Below are 18,958 nucleotides of genomic sequence, written 5' to 3'. Positions count from 1 at the left end.
GGGGGGTGCAGGTGGAAGGCTTTGATTGTATTGCCGAACACGTCTCTGAGTTTAGAAGGCATCTATTAGAGAGATAATGACTGCTGAAGATATAATGAGATTAGTTGAGATGATATTTGAGGTATATAATTAAGTTTATTGAACATGCAGGCAGAGTGCTCTGGTTGTGCACTGAGAGCCGTGGAAAGTCTGCAGGCATAAGTTTCCCCTTTTGCCCTAATCAAATCAAACAGTGTGCCAGTGGAGACTGCTCTTTCCCAACCCCCCCGCAAACTGAATCATTGCAACTGCCAGCACACCAGGTGAATTTCAATTAATCCGACTCATTTGTGCTCAGTGCACTTTCTGACAGCATGTATTTAAAAGGTGCAGGAGTTCACTTTTCCGGTTCCTTTCATGTCGAGTGATTCGGTCACACCTCCCCGGCTAAGACGGTTTCATTGCTTGGCAAGGCGATAATCCTCTTCGCCCTCCATTTCCTTGCCGTCTATATGACGCGTATTAATAGCCTTCCACCTAAACACTTGCAGAGACAAATCACCGTTTTTGAAGTTGTGTCGAAGGCCGAGATGTCTAATGCGGGCCAGCGTTTCTATCCTTGTAGTTTGACGAATATCTGACACTGGCCTGACAACTCGATATCAAATGAGTATTGCTGTAAATTTAGGTGCAGCTTGACGTTATATTAAGAGCTCATTCATCAGCAATTACTTGTAGTATTTTATTCAAAGTATTTATTTCAGCTGTTCCTCTCCCACTCCTTTGAGTGTTAATAGCCACACTGCTGGTGAAATGGTTGGCAATTCATCTTCACTCTCTTTACAAGCACCAATTCTTTCTGAAATCCTTAATAACACAAAAGTTTTGTCCCATCTCCCTTAAATGCAAACTACTTTTTGGGTATTTAATGAATGTATTTGAGTGCGTGTGTATGTATAAAAATAAGGATTATTCAGCTAAGGCAATATTTTTACAGAGAGCAGATAAACCTGAAGGACTGTAATGTTTTTTGTTTTTTTAACAGGGTTTAAAAGGTGATCCTGGACTTCAAGGTCTTAGTGGCCCTAAGGGTGATAAAGTGAGTAAGGTTTTATTTTTTTAATGCGTTGCCGATGGTACTACTTAAAAAAACATTTGTACATGAAACTTAATATAATCACCACTATATAAGTGGCTTTAGTTCAGTTTGCACTTCTGTTGATCCATTTGCATATTTACAAATTATTGTGAACATCTACACTGAGTTTTAAAACTCATCCAGAAGGTGGTTTTGATCTTGAGGTTTACAAATTAATGTATACTAAATGTTCTGCAGCAGTTCGTAGATCAGGGCTTCAAAATAAAATGTTTCAGTTATTTTTATTTAAACCATTTTAAAAATTCACCCCCCGGTTCAACTATTGACATGTGATTTATATGTTTATCATGCATTGCATAATTGGTAACATAAGTGAGCACCTACCAAAATAGTCCCAAATCGCAAGGGAGGTCATTTCCCACGTGGCATATATTTTAAAGCTCATGGAGCTGACCATGTTTCTGGGCTGTCCTGCCTCACGCCTGTTTTAACTGGATCAGGGCAAAATCAAAGTACAGTACTGATTGTGTCACTTGTTACAATGGAGAACTTTCCGTGCTGAATATTTCTCATGCTTTTAATGAATTGTAGTGTTTAACATGCAATAAAACATACAGGAGAACATACAGGTGTTTCTACCACAATAATTAAATTTTGAATTGATTTAGGTTTAAAGTTTGTTGTAAAACCTGCACGATTCTATTCCTGAAGTTACAATGACTTTTTTAAACATTTTTTAAATAATTGTAGACAATGAACTTTTCCCCTGCCCTTTTACCATCTTGTTGAAAACACTGCTATTTTAAGTACGTTGTGGGAGATGTATCGTTGGTACCGTTTTAAATTTGAGCAGGCAGGTTTCGTCTAGGCTTGGGGCATTTGCCACGAGGCACCTAAACACTGTGATATAGATCTGTGTGTGTGTAGTAGCACAGCATCATGTACAAAATTAAAGGATGTTGGATTATCTGATGTACTTTTCATGTGTGCAGTTTCATTAATACTAAACACTGTGCTGACAGTGCAATTTAACAAGGCCAGGATGCTCTCTATTCCAGTTAATAAGATTCAGTCTCATGCAAATTCTTACTTTGATCTCAATGCAATATTTGGCATTGAGGAACACATCCACCAAAGATCTCTGATTGTACCTTTGACCCATTGGAATGTCTTTGTGATACCAGTAGCTGCTGGGAGAAATGCCATATGTCCTTTAGAAAAAATACATTTGAAATTGCAACATATCATCTGAATCACAGTATTTTGTTTTGTAATGACAAAGGTTGTAAGTGCATTTCACAGGATGATTCATCCCAGCCACCAATCACAAATTCCAGAACTAATACTTGATGGTGTTCGTTTTCATTGGTTTGATATATGAGGCCTCTGACGAATGGTAATGTGTCATTGGTGGAGTTTAAATATCAGTTTTAACCTTATTTGAGACAATATGCTCGAGTCGCAGATGAAATCTCCCTCTCTGGGTTTACATGGTTTTAGTTTATTACACTCGAGACGAGCTGCTGTTTACCCGACGTCATGCAAATTAAGGGCAAAGGAGTGAATTGATATGTAAATTTGCTCTACGTACAGCTCTCTTGCTCTTTTAGCAGGAAAATCCCAGAAAGGGTGGTTTACATGCGCAAGAATAATACTTGAGAAGCTGATATCGCTGAATCCATGGCTGTCATGTGATAATGTGTTGAAATTAAACTGTGTGCAGCTTTGGCTTGTGCCTTGCCTCTAGTTGTTTACTACTTTGTTTTAATGATCTTACCTGATTGGTTTTTCACGTTACTGATGGAGCTGCAAGCCATGAATATCAGTTAGGATTACAACACGATGTACAGTACTGAACAGTGCACAACAGACCCACAACAATATAGAGAGCAGAATGATAATAGGGGAAAAATGTATAACACGTTATATTAAGTGTCCCTAATTACTGTGTATTTACACTGTAATTACTTAGTAAGTAATTATAATTGTAATTATTCCTATTTACACTGTATTTATACTGTAATTGTGTTTTTACTGTGCTAGGGTCTTTACATGTAGTGTTCATAATTACTGTATATTTACTTGGTAACTACCAGTGTAATTATGCCTATTAACACTGTATTTACACTGTAACATGTAATTACAGTGTAAATACACACTAATTAGTGACATATAATGTAAAGTGTTGCCAAAAAGCTGAAATACACCATTGCTATTCATGAAATGTCTATTAAGAACTTACCTTTACCTTAAAACCCTCAATAATCTGACCAGTTATTTTGCACTTTTGTTATGCGGTCATTTAAGGATATAAACGATTATCTGGATGCCAAATACAGAAAGTTCCTTCCACATTAAATATGCCACAAATAGACCTGATTATACCTGGATATCAATATAATTTGTAATGTATAGAATATATTTATTTAATTTTAATTGTTTTGCTCTTTCCTAGGGAGATACGGGTCTTCAAGGTCCACCAGGCATATCTGTAAGTATAGCTATTAAAAATACAGGTAACTTTATAACCTTTATAGTGTAATAGGTAAATGTATTTGAAACTAGTAGAACATTTGATCTTTTAAGGGGATGCCTGGCTAGTCTGCAAAAGAAATGTAATGCAAGTAAATCAGTTTTGTACCAGCTTTGATACTGTACAAGCCTTCTTGTATTGCCTGAAGTTTGAAGTGTGCGGAGGACAATCTCTGAATGACATCACTCAAAGTAAAGCCTTCGTGAACTGACACACTTGGCTGTGTTTCTAGCAGCTCATGTCTGTAACCTGTCAGTGGAGGGGCAGGTGAGAGGTAGCAAGCTTGGCTGCTTGTACAGCCCGGTGTGAAATGTACAGCTACTGTCATTTAATACTGTGTTTCTGGTTCCCGGGAAACTGTCCCTCCGTCTCTGCCTTCCTTCAGACCAATCCCTTTTGGGAGTTACAAAATACCCACCCAGATGGCACTAAGTGTTTATGCAGAAGCCAGGGGTTAAGACGGTTGCAAGCAGAAGTACATTGCAACTGCTTACTACACAGATAACTGGGATACCTTTTTCCTGGAGTCTTGTTAAGGGAAGCTCTGGGGAAATAGAACACAGTTTAGGCCCACGCACTGCTTTAGAAATCTCAGTTATTCGGAGCAAGTCCCAGGCTATCTAATTATTTGTAGAATATGATGACAGCATGTTTAATTGGACTCAGTAATTTTATATGCAGAATACCAACAATTTGGAGAAGAAAGTATTAAAGTGGTTTTATTGAAACTCTTTTGCTACCTGGACAAAATGTAAAGGGCATCAAAAGTGTCTTTCAGTAATGAACTCAGTCACTGAAGCTTGGACACACAGAATGGCATTTCACTTTCACCTGCAATGGCTGATTAGTTGTGATATTTTCTACATTAAAGTAATAGATAGTTCAGCACCTGGCGAGAGCATCAATTTGTCACATTTTTAAACAGCTAGACCCACCATTGACACGGACACGCGTTGCAAATTGCAATTTCTGCAGGGATTCGGAGAAAAGAGAGCAGTTTTCTTAGGGATGCAGGGCGAAACTGGATACTGTGTGCTTGATTGCTGTTTGAAACCTGATATTGTTCAATTGAGATGAACGGCTACAGGACTGGATCATTAACATTGTCCTTTTTCCTTGTCTGCCACATGGAAATGTCTCTGTCCAGATCAGGGTTAACTAACTAATGTGAACTCCGACCTTCACTGACATGACAGATACTTAACCTCAGCCATGGTGCCGGAAAGTGAGTTCGGTTAAAATTGTTGTCAACTTGCATGTCATAATTCCTAATGTTTTGGTTTGTTTTTTAGATTGAAAGTACAGGACGAAAGGGAGATCAAGTAAGCAATCTAGCCAAAATTGCTTGAATGTTAGTTAAAAGCTTTCTGATTAATCTAAACTACCATTAATTATTACAAAACAACTTTTTTTTTAGACATATGTGTTAAATTTATATAAAAAAAGTTATATACTGTACATATAAACATTGTTCTTCTAATATTTCACATTTTATAGGGTTTGCCTGGACTCAAAGGAGAGAAGGTAAGTGCCATTCGTTTTTTTCTTTCTTTGAAGCAAATTTCTTCATAATGAAGTCATAAGATCCAAGTTAGTAGTGAACATTTGGCTGTAACATCTGCTATAAACAGTGTCTTAAAGCATTAAATGCCAACAAATGAATTTGATCTGTTATGCTTGATAATATTTATGTTCCCAGGGACCAGCAGGGCCACCAGGTCACCCAGGGCCTGCAGGCAAAGAAGGTCAAAGGGTGAGTAAACTTTGTGAACATTTGCTTATTGTGCAATTAGTCTTCAGCAAGAGAGGAGACCTCCATGCCAAACAATGGCCTACAGTACGAACCCAACAGGTGAGAGAGGTAAAGCAGACTGCCTGGAGGAAGATTAGGTAAATGCTAACAGAATGACAGTTTAATAATTGATGCGTTTGCGGGGGTCACTCTAGTACTCTTGTATTGTGACTGACAGCACATGTGTTGAGCCTGATGGGTCATATAGATTATGATATAGAAGGCCGAACGAGTTCTGATATAATATTGAAATCTGATCCCAGAGAGTTTACATTCCGCACAAATTGGACTCTTGTGAAAATAGTCAGCTTGTATAATGTTTCTGAGAAACGTCAGCAGTGGTCATCAACACGTACAGAGGGACAAGACATTTCAGACTTGCTGAGAAAACAGTTGCAACTGTTTCTTTTTTTATTGTATGTTGAGCAATGCGTACACGTGACGCGGCCCTGATTCATTTCTAAGGCTTCTTGCCTGAGGGGAGATTGCACCTGTCACGTCTCATGACCCTTTCATCTCCTGCCATTGTATATAGGTTACAGAAAATCACTATGTCCTATCATTTCTTTGCCTTGACTGATATATGCAGAAGCAACAAGTGAAAACTGAAGTATTCTGTGTGTTGGACTTTATTTTCTGTTTTTAAAGATTATGACCCAAGAAATGAACGATATGTTACTGTGTACCAGGATAGACAATACCTCAGCATCTTGCATGTCGGTAGCTATCAGATCTCAAACTACAGTATGTTGCTGATACCTGCCCAAAAGTATTACAATACTGTGTGCACAGAAGCTTCATAACATGTTTTTGTACTAATACAATATTTCAGTTATTTTGCTCCTGTGGTCGTTACAGACTTGACATAATATGTACACAAACTACTTGGAAGTGACACTAATTAAGCCAGTGTAGCAATATAATGCTATTTGCCATTTGACAAGATACACAAGTGAAAAGTCTGATGCTGGAAATAAAGTTTACTCCAGAATATTCTGGCAAAGGATCTCACAGAGCTTGTAAAGAATAAGACTACAAGCACTGGCAATAGGTCACAAGAATGTATGACCTTTCAGATAGAAATACTCAACAGTGTCAGGCCTAGCTGAAAATGAAAATTTCTTAATTGGTTAAGACTAAATTAGCTCAGCTTAGAAGGCATTTATGTTCTAATGGTTTTCTGGTTGGCATAAACTGTTCATTAAAAACAGTGAGATCCCTCCGGGAACGCAAAGTGTGACAAAGAGTTTAAGTTAATTATCATACATAAGGCTCAACTGCAGAAATATTTATCTTGTTCATAGAGCAGGCAAGTGGAAGGAATTGATTAGTTGACTGCATAGTTGTTTAAACTTGTTTTCTTGGAGAATGCATGCCCCCCTGTGTTCTATTAATACTCACCATTTGATGGCTGGACTGCTTCCTAATGACTGCAAATGTGCTAAAGTTTCTGCTATTTTTAAAGATTGTGATCACATGCAGACTCCGGAGTTGTTGACCAACCTGTGTTTCTACAGTGTTGGAGACTATTTTGGGAAATGTTTGTGTATCAATAGCCTTCGCTGTTTGCTGAACACCAGGGGCTGGACATTACCGTCAATGTTTCTTACCCAATTATCGCCTCGCACCCCAGATTAGGCTCAACTGACTTCAATTAAACTCTTTGGTCTCATATTACGGAGATGGTGCATTTACAAAGACTATCTTTGGCCTCCTGGGGGTGGCTTTGGAAAACTAGGAGTACAGAACCGCTGTGGCCAGTTGTCATACAGCCTTGCCCCAATCCACAGCCTCACATTTAATGAAAACAAAGTCACGGGTAAATGTGATAGTGATATCAGTAAGACCAGCAATATATTTTAAAACAAATCTGTACCTGTAGCTTTGGTGTAATCCTCTTTTTAAAAATATTTTACTACAGGAAAAGAGGTTTATATGAATTCTCGGGCAACTTGAAGTTGTTGTGTTTTTACGTCTGTTTTATTTGAACGCATCACGTGCCTCAGCTGTGCAAGATGTGTGAGGCTGTAATTCAAATTGCTTGCTTTCTTCCATTATTAATTTAATTGGCAAATAATCTCAAGTGCAGTGTAGAAATAAGGCACATAGTGACACCCTGCTGTACATCAAACAGGAAAACAGCAAGTATTAACAGATGTGGATTCCACTCTTTGAAAATGACAGTACTCCACCATACTTTGTAATGACCAATAATTTGCAATCTGCTGAGCTGTGTATTGCCATTTTTAGATGTGCTGTGTGCAATGCATGAAGCAGGATGGGGTAGAAAGAGTGAGCTCCACAGCACCTGGGTAGTTTAAAAACTTCATCACATGGGACCAGTCAACAAATCCAGTTAATACATTTTATTGATTTTCTCTCCAAATAGGAGTTGACTTTCTTGCTCGCAAACATTGTGTTGAATGAAGACTACATGCACTTTAATGAATAAAAGGCTATTCTTGCATAAGTGTAAGTGATTTGAAAAATGGCAAGAAAGTGAAAACTCAACTGGTTGTGCCTACATAATGGAGATGGTACATTTAAATTCTCTATTTGGAAATGGATGAGCAATTTAGTTTTCTACACAGCTCTTGACTCATCTGCTCCCATGTTATAGAATATGCCAGCTGTAGTATCTAGTCCTTTGATGCATCTGCTTACAATTTAAGCAAGTCTCCACCTGTACATGCTCAAGTTGTAGAGTCTAAGTTCACATAAATAAATAAACCGAAATGCAAATTAAAATATCATTCATGCGTTTTGGACACATCGCTAAACCTGTGACCTCTATTATATAGCTTTGTAAGGATATGTGTAACAAGGATTGCATTTCCAATCCCTTCAACATTTGCCATTGTTTTTTCTTTTCAATCTTGGGACCATTATGGTATAATCTTCATCCATAAATGATTATTTTCAGGGTTTTAACAATTGTAAATTATTAACCAGTGCCTTTGATGCATTTCCTAGAAGCAAAGTGTACATTTATTATAAGCATTTAAAATGCACTTTAATCAGGACGAGTACAAAATATGCCACCGATGGGGAAGATTACACTGTCTTCTGCTCCCAGTCTGAGCCCGTGCTATTACAAGATTATTATTTTTCTCCTCTAGCCTAATTTATAGTCATGGAAACTTCACAGGCTGGAAAAATGCTGGCTTTTTACTTTGATACAGGCACTTAAGCAGCATGTTGATATTCAGAAACTAAATATTGAAGGACAACATGAGGCTATAGCTTTTATTATAACTGCAGATCCATTATTTACTGCATTCCTTTTTATTATTAAACCACATGCAAGTTCACTGTTTAGAGAAATCCAGTATAGTGCCGTTGTTAGGCTGATTTGACTGCTTGGAATTAATCAATTTTAAACTGGGAAGGAAATGAAAATAAGAAGTTTCTCAATTTCACAACCTACAATGCGTGGGTATATGGCATGTAATTATGCGAACATTTGTAAAGAATATGAAAATGAAAGGTATTTGAGCAAGTCAGACTGTGCACTGCATGTCAATCTAGTTAGCATGTCACATGCAGTTATTAAGCAGTACATCCATTTAAAAAGGAGTTTAAACAGCCTGTGCAAAATTAGGGAAAATGGCATAAGAGTAAACTGGTTTGAGAGTGCATGCCAGCTCTTTTAGCCCCATGCTGTTGGTGCATTAACTGTCAAGCATGACTAAGTTGTTTCCAGAATGAAATTCTTATGATAACAATCCCTTTCACAAGGGACTCCCAATAGATGGAGTTGGCACACATATGAAAGACAGCCTGGTATGCAATACACTTGTGATGGTTGCAGATATCTTCAGGAATGGACAGCTTGCATCTGTTTCCACTTCAGTCGTGCTATAAGAAGAATGCATAGCTATAGTAAGGTATTCACTCATCTTGCTTATCTTGCTTATTAATGTACAGCTAAAGCTATTTCTATCACCTCCACTGTATGATTAAGTAAGAGTTTAAACCACAAAGATTCATGTAATTATAGGGGTACTATTCACGTCCTTCCAGAATTTAGTAGACCAGACCAGAGAAAAAATACAAATGTTCATTATTATTTAAAATAGTGATACATTGCACAAGATTGTGTAGTATAAAACATGATAAGACTTATAATTATTTTCAATTCATACAGGTTCTTGGGTTTTTACTGTTACTGCTTAACTGCAGGACCTATAATCAGAAATACACAAATTATTTGTTATGTACGCTTATTATGGGATGAAAAGGATGAAACTTAGGAAACTAAACCTTTGAGTAAACAAACCACACATTTGAATTTGAATACTGTTTTCATGTTAAGGAGATACTGCCAGCTGTTTCAGAACGATATCAGTCAGTAAGAGTTTACTGCTGTGAAACCTAAGAGGACCTAACAGACGTTGTGTCCATTTAAGCCCATTAATAATTGGCATGAACTATTAACCATGCTACAGGATTGCCCATTACAGCAACTCCATTCTCCACTACTGAACATACACACAATGTACACACAGCAGACACAATTCTCAGAAGGTTTTGTTACTCTTAACTGTTATCAGCCTCTGTGATTTCAACATTTTTGCTTCATTGTTGAGGGATTAAAAATATGTTTACCGAAAACAAATACACAAACCTAAGGACTAATTTAAGGACTAAAGTTTTTCAGTTACTAACAATAATAGTCAGTTTGTGCTTATTAATGAATCGGATTAAATTTGCAATCCATCAATGTATAAATGTTCCAAAAGCAACTACTTGTTGGGTTACATTCATAGCATCCCAGGGCATTTAAAATTGTATTTGGCATATGGTCAAGGCACACACTGCATAGGTGCCCAGGAAAATCAAACTGGTTCTTAGTGAATGTTTAAAGGACAATGTACATGTATACCTCTTACTGCAGTGTGACTATAATAACTTAATTTTTAAAGGAACGTTTAACATCCTGGTTTTGACCGTTACTACTATTCAATCTATGCTCAGATTCTTTTTCTGTCCAAAGTTAAAGGAAAGTTGTAACCATATAGTGCTGAAGCGGTCTGGTGTTTACAGTTGTCCCTTTCACATTAAGAATGGCATGCTGGATCTCTGACAGATGTCAATAAGCCATGATATGTAACGTGTCCATGTGTCGCTGTATCAACAAATGGACAAAGGCACACAACGGGTAACTATATATTAAAACACTGACACTTTTGTCGAAAAGGTACTGTCACTCGGTCTTAAGTTGTCTTGGGCTCACGTTGCAAATCTTTTAAGGGCAATGGAATCCTATTTCTCCTCCGGAACCAACACGTCTTTTCTAGTGAGATTTTGCCCCACCTGAACAGTGTTTCAGTACCATGTTCTGCATAGACACACAGGTTCAGCTGAATTGTGTGATATTACTTTTAGACCACTTTAAATACATATTTACACAAATGGGAGGACACATTCCGTTAACCATTTATGTGGGCTATTGTTTTAGACCATGCTTGCAAACTCAGACCTCAAAATATAGACAATGACTACTTTGTTGTTCTTCAATCCAGGTAAATCATTTGTTTATATGCACGTTTACAGTGTTTATTTTATTTTGGACACACCAAGGCAATATATACACTTAACAGGCTGTTGCAGCCTTTGACTTTGTATTTGTTTTAGGCATTTACTTGTAGATTTTTAAAGAATGGAAAGCGATAAACTAGAAATTCGAACTAAACATTTGTGTTTATATAATAAATAATGTATGGTCTCCATAATTCTGCTCCACTAAAATGACTGTTTAGGTAAATGCCGACATTCAGCTCAGACAGGAAATGTAAATAGGTTAGAACAAAGAAAGATATATGCATACTAAAAGTCACACAGGCTTAATAATGTGAAGTCAAATGACACAAAGTGAAACATTTACAGGACTGCGAGTCCCACAGCTGAGCTTTTACTACCGGATTTACACCCTCCTGATTTATGTTTGACAAAGGTTGCATCAAAGTTGTGTGACACAAAAAGACTAATGCATACCATGGGGTTTCATTTATTTCTCTTTACAGCTGGTGAGGGCAGTAATTTCTGAGAGCAGAATGCCGCAGGTCTGCAGTTTATTCCAAGGAAATGTACATTTCCTTCTCAATACATGATTGCACTGGCTATATTAATGATATGCAGAAGAGCAAGACCTTGCAAGAGCCGCGGTGTTTAATTACACATTGTTCATGAACTGGATACACAACAGGGACAGCAGGATTACGAGAAATAATGTGCTGAGTGACACGAGGGGCATATTGCGCAGGAGCTGAAAGCAAGTTATTTATGTTGTTGCTACATCACAAGGTGGATCCTCCTGAATTAAGCACTTCCAGCAATTCACACGATGCTGAGAACCTCACACCTTCTGATCTGCTGGCTTTGCACGGTGAAGTGTAATGGGGAGGAAAACAAACAAACGGACAACCACAAAACAAATCAATAAAAAAATGTGTATTTCTTCTGATCGCAGTCTATAACCATGCTAAATGTTTGTGGCCTTCAGCAATCTGGATCTCAAAGGGCTTTAACAGAATTGGCCAAACCAGAAAACATTCCCATTTAACATAACTGAAAAGGGACTCAATTTCTATGCGAATTGCTGAGGAAAGTTCAGAAACTGATTAGTTCCCTTGAACCCAGATTGGCATAGCATATTTTTAGGGGATCTAAAATGTGTAATATTTATTTAAGGGCCACTTTCTCCCAAGTACAGCCTTGGACAATACTTCCAGGTTGTCCCAGCATTTTTCACTCCAGGCTTTCATTTCCAGGCTTCTGGGATATTTTGCAGTGAATAAGCTGTAAATGATATCTGTCAAGATCCACAGTTAAAAGTCCAGAACAGATTTGACCGTGAAATTAATAAAAGGCATGAATAATTTCAACATCCATTAAGAGATGAGAACATTTTAGACGATACAGGATCACAGTTGGAGCTGACACTTTTTCTAATCCCTGGAAAAATGCTGCCCCCCCCTTCCCCATCCCACAATGAAAACCTTGATCTCCACAATGAGATCAGTTAAAAAATTCTGTTTCACGATACCATAGATTAATTAGCTCCTTCTTATTAAAACCAATATATTTCTGACATATTATGACTCCCGTTTCAGACAAATAACTTTTTTTTGGTCTTCACCAGCCAAAAAAATAATTAAAATCAAAACAAATGAACACCTTTCCCTAGTACTAATAGTAATATGATTTAAACGGCTAGATGAAGTTTGGTGGTGTGATCAATCATTTCTTGGAGCCTCAGTTCCAGCTACCCTAATGAAAACAAATTCTCAAGTTCAAGATTTTCATGACATTCAAGTAATCAATGGATGCTCTGAAATTATTTATTTAAAATGATGACGAACCCAGAGGCATCTATCTGTTTGGCCTTCTCTGTATAATTAAGCTCTATTAGCTACTCACCTTGTGCCTTCATGGTTTCAAATTGACATTGTTCCTGTATTTATTTTTCCAAAAGGAACATAAACCAGGACCTTGACCTGAATTGGTGCTGACTAAAACCCTAATGACTTACAATGCTATAGGTGTTTCATCGTCTGAAAGCTTTGAAGTAATCATCCACACTTCATCCAGCAATAAGTCTTGCTCGTGTCTAATGGAAATATCAAACTGTTGCACAGTGTGTGTGTGATGAGCAACTCTGCCAGTTGCACAATTTGAAAACTCCTCTATTCATCATTAGTTGTACTGTTTCTGCCCCGACCGCTGGGTATTTCACACTCTGGCTGAAGTTATTTCTCCACCTAGTGGCAGCTTTGGTTGAATTTTGGAAAAACTGCTGAAGTGACGGAGCTCCAACCTGGGCTTTTTTTGGGCAAGCTAACCAGTGTCTTAAGTCGGCCCACAGCCTTCTCTATCTCTGTGTATTTTTGCATATATTTAGATATGAAGAGCTAAAGTGAATATTGTATAACACTAAAACTCTGCTAAGCTGCTCTAGCTACCCTGCCAAGCAGCTGTCAGCTTTGCAGCTCCTTTTCTGGCCTGGCTGTTGCTCTTAACCCCCAGTAAACAACTGGAACAAATCCGATTTTATTATGGCTCCTGGAATATGAAGGATCTCACAGAGCTGTAAGCCTTGGCATTTTAAAACAAACATATGGATACTGCAAGAGCCATTCTGAGGATTTGGTTCAGATTTACAACAATGCATACCAATGGCCTCATTTACGTATATATGTAATTGTTTCAAATGAAGTGAAGTTCGACAATCCGTATTGCTCTGAATGGGATGGCAGGTTCACTGAAAGAAAATAGTGTTTTCCAATCTTCCACTGAGTTGTTCTTTCCTTGTTCACTTGTTGTTCAGCGAGTGTTTTTAACCAGCAGTCGTGAAATCGGCGTCATTCTTACCTTTCCCTTCTGCTCAGATTAGACAAGAGAGGATGACTTGCAATCCTGGAGGGTTTCTTATGAGGTCATCCTACAGATGCAGAGCTCTCTCTCTCTTGTTTTAAATGTCAGATGATAGGATCAAAAGAAGGACTTGTATCCATGACACACAATTCACCACCGTGGGGAAAAGTGTTTTGGTTTTTTTATTTGTTTTTCCAGGGAATGAAAATGAAAACGTGTTCTGTTATTAAGTCTTGAAATTGTACAGTGGAAAAAGTTTTTCAATTTCAATCTGTTGCCCATTTTTCGGTGTTCTCCGTAAGGAAGCTTAAATAATTGCTAATGAAGGGGAGATGACAGGTTAAAATTAATCTGAATTAAGGAATTAATTATTGCTGTTTGTGTGGAGCAAGAAGACGGCTCAGGTAATTGTGGGTGTCTGGAAATAATGAGAATTTGACAAATTCAGAACGGAAGGTCAGGTAATGTGTCCTAGTTTGGCTCTCATGGCCAACAGCTGAAGGATGACATAGACATCTGTTTATAACAGCTCAGTTGAGTTCATTTTCATAATTTGTTATAGCCTTTCATTGTACCATCCATATTCTATACAGTAGGTAATGAATAAGCACCATAGAGTCACAAATCGCTGAAGATAGCACTGTAATTTGGCATAAGATGTTTATCTTGAACTATGAATTAGATATATAAAATCAATCTGCCTATTTCACTACCTTTAAATAAGTATACATCACTTGCTCAGAATTAAATAGACTCTTGCTCAGTTCTGTATTACTAGGAAGAAATATGCTGGTGTACTTTTTTTACACTGAGTGAAAGCCACATACACTACATTCAGACTGCAGCCAAAGATAGTTTAGTTATTTTTCTGCCTTTATATCATGGCTTCAGTTAACACATTATTTGTCGACCCTGGTGAAAAACAATCCATGAAGTTGTATGTAGAGATGATATCAGTTGTTATTGCCTGGTGTAGTTTTTGGCTTCTCCCCCTTTCTTTTGTTTGTCGATAGGATGAGTCAAATGCTAACACCAGATATCACGGAGAACCTTTCGTTACTTATCATCTGACCTTTTGGCAGGGGTCTCTGCGCTTGGTGGATTAGAGGCAGCTTATGAAATGACATATCCGGTCTAATGTCAGTAATGCACCTCTTACCCTCTTGATTCTTCAATCTTCCCAGTATTAGGAATCTAAATCTAAAATACTTTCATGTGGTTATTGACATTTCAGATCAGGATTATCACAGTATTCCACAGGTGTGACATTTCACTAGCCTATATTTGTTTGCATTTGTCTGGCGCAGAGTGGAAAATTGAAGATCTCAAGTATCAACTCTTAATAGACTGTACTTGTTCGTTCTTTCGCAGACAATCGCCGAGTGTGATTTGGTTGTCAAGGTGATAGTATTCAGTCATCTTCCATACCTGACAAAAGTAACATTTATAAAACAATTTATTCCACGGCTTGCACTGTGGATGGTTGATGCACTGAACTGATTGATTAGAAAAAAAGAAGGGAGTTTAAATTCAGTATGTAAGTGTAAAAGAATAGTATAAGGGATTTCTTTTTCTTTTTCAGATTGTTCTCTTTGCCCCTGTACATGTTTTTGTTCCATTACTATATTGTATTCGAGAAAATTGCTACTATACGTTAATTTCCTTTGCGATTCCATATCTGAAGTACATCTTTGCTGTTGAGTTGCACAAGTCAGCATTTTGTATTTGTCAATTAAATGAGTGGACTTCAGTTTGAAATAGCCATTAAACCAAGCAATCCAAATTGGAGAGGAAGAAACTTTTCAATGTTTAAAAAGTTGCAGAAATACTTGAATCTTGTGTAGCACTGCTTGTTCGCCTTCTCGGGTGAATTCCCACTGAAATCTGCAGTGCCTTTTAGTTCAGTGTTATACTGCAGTCATCAAATAATAATCAAGAAGAGATGTTGGAAATGTCTGAGAACCTGAGGTTCCATAGGGACCAGAGTGCAATAGAATATTCTAGAAGACATTCCAGATCATGGGATTCCATTGGGGATCACTCCTGTTTATGTACGTATGCAGGTATGCATTTTAAAACCTACTAGGAAATGGGTTAATACCATCCCTCATCTTTTATTAACTATGTTCATCAGTATTTTTTGGCATTTTATGAACCAGAAGAAAAGAGTGTATGGGAATGGGAGTACTTTTTGGAGAACATTTTATTAACTCATAGGATTTCAAACCTTTTGCCTCTAATACAGGGATCCTCAAACCCAGTTCTAACTGACTACAGTGTTGTATGGGTTTGGTTCCAACTATGATGTTACATACTTAATGTAATTCTCCTAATGGCCTAAATGAAACCTTTCTGGTTTGTTAGATTGAATAAAAGTACTTGGAAGTGTTGGTGATAATTCAATTGAGATTGAGAGACGAAGATTGAGCTCTGATTCAGATCATTAAAAATCCATTTGAGGGTGTAACTAACTTGGTGGTTATCTGGGAAAACACTGTGGTGTTCAACATCAGATGTATGGATCCCTGCTCTAAGGTAACATAATGTAAAAACATCCAAAATGCTCAATATCTGGGGGGATAATGTCTGTTATTGTATTTTCTGAAGTGTGGAAACATAAACACCACAAAGCCTGGCCTTCTGGATGCCCTTTTCAAGTGACTGTACTGTAGTTTACTCACTTGAATTATTATTATTTTTTAAATCAGATTCTCAAGTACTTACAGAAACCCTCCAGGATATGTTGCAATGTGAATACCCTATTTATATGCTCCTTTTGTGCCGGGAAATGTGCAAGTCTTGGACTTTCCATCCAGAGTTATTTTGTAAACATTCAGAAGCTGATCGAGCACTTTGTTCCTAAATGCAGGCACAGTATGTTATATAATTATATATAGAGAGAGGTTTGACTAGAAAGGTTAAGTGTCACATCTATTTTTAATATTTCTGAAGGTGTGAAGCACAATGTATATTCCCTTTGAAACACCAGGAACAGTTTGTGCGTACTGAAAGTTTAAAATGTTTAAAATGTGGCTGGAGATTATAATTCTATTTTCTTCCTCAATAACATGATGCTAGTGAATATTTCAGTTCTTTATTTCGTTTTTATTTTTTATTTTTTTATGTATTTGTTGAAGTTATGTTTGGAAAAGTCTTTTTTATCTCTCTCTCTCTTTCTTGAATTCTTTTGCTGTTTTCAATGCAATGATTCTCTTGGTTAGACAAATAATGAAGGCTGTGTGTGTCGGGGAGGGGAGTTAGATTAAAGGAAAGCACAGACTTGTGTAAGGCAGTGTGCTTTTAAGTGGCATATGTTTAATCTCTGTGCCACCGAGTTAATTCTGTGCAGGTCTTCAAGCAGGCAATTCTAAGTGCCATTGCCAGAAACCACAGCATTCAGTCTCCCTTATTAACACGGAAGTAGCCTGATGTTTTAAAATAACTGCACTTCAAACAAAATCCAAGGTCACGCTGGAATCCTTTTCAAGCTACATGTCCCGTTGCAAGTTTCATCATTAAGGTTGATGTTTAGTCAATTCTCAGTTTGATGTTTTGGGAACCCAGTAGAAACTACCTCAGTGTAGAATGATTAAAAACACTGCCTTTAACATTTACAACAAATCTGACGTTTTCTTGGAAGAACGGTTAGGTGAAAATGGGTATTTAATGCAAAGCACACTATATTCTCTACATATTACAGGTAGAACTAAACAATACAAATCAAGCTATGCCTAATCAAATTAATGCTTGTGATATTTAATGATTGATTAACCCATGTAAGTGAGACTCACATGAGGGTAGGTTTAATTGCAGTGTAATAAAGTAGTGAAACGAATGGGTTTAAGGTATTAACACGTTTTATTATTAATTAAAATAACATCAGCTTTGGTGTGAAGCAAGGACTGAGAACATAAACAGTGTGTAATTATGGGTGTGAGGTGGAGCTAAATACAGGCATGAAATTCAAACTGATTGTGCCCTTTCTTGTCTGTTTCCTAGGGTCGGAGAGGCAGGCCAGGTGTTGATGGGAAACCCGGACCACCAGTAAGTCAGTCTCATTTCTTCAGGGTTAAACCGCCCTACAGAATAGTTTTGGAACATCGAGCTGACTTCATAAATGATTGGTTTGGCATATATCTTTGCATGGAGAAACGATACTAATGCCTCCACATGTATCTTCAGCTCAGTTTGCCAGTCCTTGGTACTCTCAGAGGGTTTGTAAATCACAAACGTGAAGCTGTGGAGCTGTAATATTTTACTGGAGCCCATAACCGGTTCCCCATTGACCATGTTTTGCATAATAATGCTGTGCCCTTTTATAGAGCAACTCCAAAGTCAAGCTAAAAGCTAGAAAATAAATACAAAGTGTAATGGGAAAATATTTTTTCCTGGTGTCTGACCTTTACTTTTATTTGATCTTCATGTTCCCAGTATATCCTGGGTTTTACCATTTTCATGAGTTAGCATCCCAATTTCCTTTTCTTCTGAAAGCACTTTTTTGAGGGTGACGCGTGTAGCATTTGAATCCTCTTGATCTGGTTAAAAAAATTCATAATGTGGTATTTACCTCAATTAAGAACGTTTTAATGTGCTTAATGAATTAATTGGGATGTTTCGTGTACTAAATGTTTTTCTATAGAGGTTAATCCTGCTAATTGTTGAACACTTCAAATATTTTAATGGATTTTAGGGGATAAAAATAATTTGACTAAGTACACATCATTAAAGGTACGATGAGTTCAGTTCCATGGGCTGCTTGTAGGGATTTCTCTGAACCTCAGCTGATGGTCACTTTGATCAGCTAGCTTTGCTCGTTTTTTTATTGGCATTTGTTATCCTGGTGGATTTCCACTGAGTGAATTTGTGATGCCCCTTGGAATACTGCTAGCTTTGAATGCTTGGAATAGTGTCAGGATTATTTCGGGCTTCTTTTAATAAGTTTTGCAAAACTGCATCAGACCTTATCTTTGCAGAATTCTGTGAATGAAACCTTTTATTAATTATTGATCCTGTGTAGTTATCACATCATCATCAAATACCATTTGTTATAAAGTCTTGAACAGTGACTGGTATAAGATTTGTAACTATTTGATCATAAAAATGTATTTTTTAAATGCTAGATTTGTTTAGTTATTTGTTTGTTTGCGTCTTTGTTTATCGTGCCACATGATATACATAG

The 18,958-nt window shown here is 37.3% G+C and overlaps 1 protein-coding gene across 2 annotated transcripts in view; it reads left to right on the top strand.

Moving 5' to 3' along the window:
- LOC136718899 (collagen alpha-1(XIX) chain) overlaps positions 1-18,958 on the top strand; it is an 88,933-nt gene that overhangs the window by 28,315 nt on the left and 41,660 nt on the right. For both annotated transcript variants that reach the window (XM_066696692.1, XM_066696693.1), the window contains exons 14-19: positions 1,025-1,078; positions 3,534-3,569; positions 4,904-4,933; positions 5,109-5,135; positions 5,311-5,364; positions 17,779-17,823. In XM_066696692.1, the coding sequence (XP_066552789.1) occupies positions 1,025-1,078; positions 3,534-3,569; positions 4,904-4,933; positions 5,109-5,135; positions 5,311-5,364; positions 17,779-17,823 (246 nt within the window). The remainder of the gene's footprint in view (positions 1-1,024; positions 1,079-3,533; positions 3,570-4,903; positions 4,934-5,108; positions 5,136-5,310; positions 5,365-17,778; positions 17,824-18,958) is intronic.

This window comes from Amia ocellicauda, chromosome 23, assembly GCF_036373705.1.
Source record: "Amia ocellicauda isolate fAmiCal2 chromosome 23, fAmiCal2.hap1, whole genome shotgun sequence".
Classification (NCBI taxonomy): Eukaryota; Metazoa; Chordata; class Actinopteri; order Amiiformes; family Amiidae; genus Amia; species Amia ocellicauda.
This window is presented reverse-complemented; position numbering and strand designations above follow the sequence as displayed.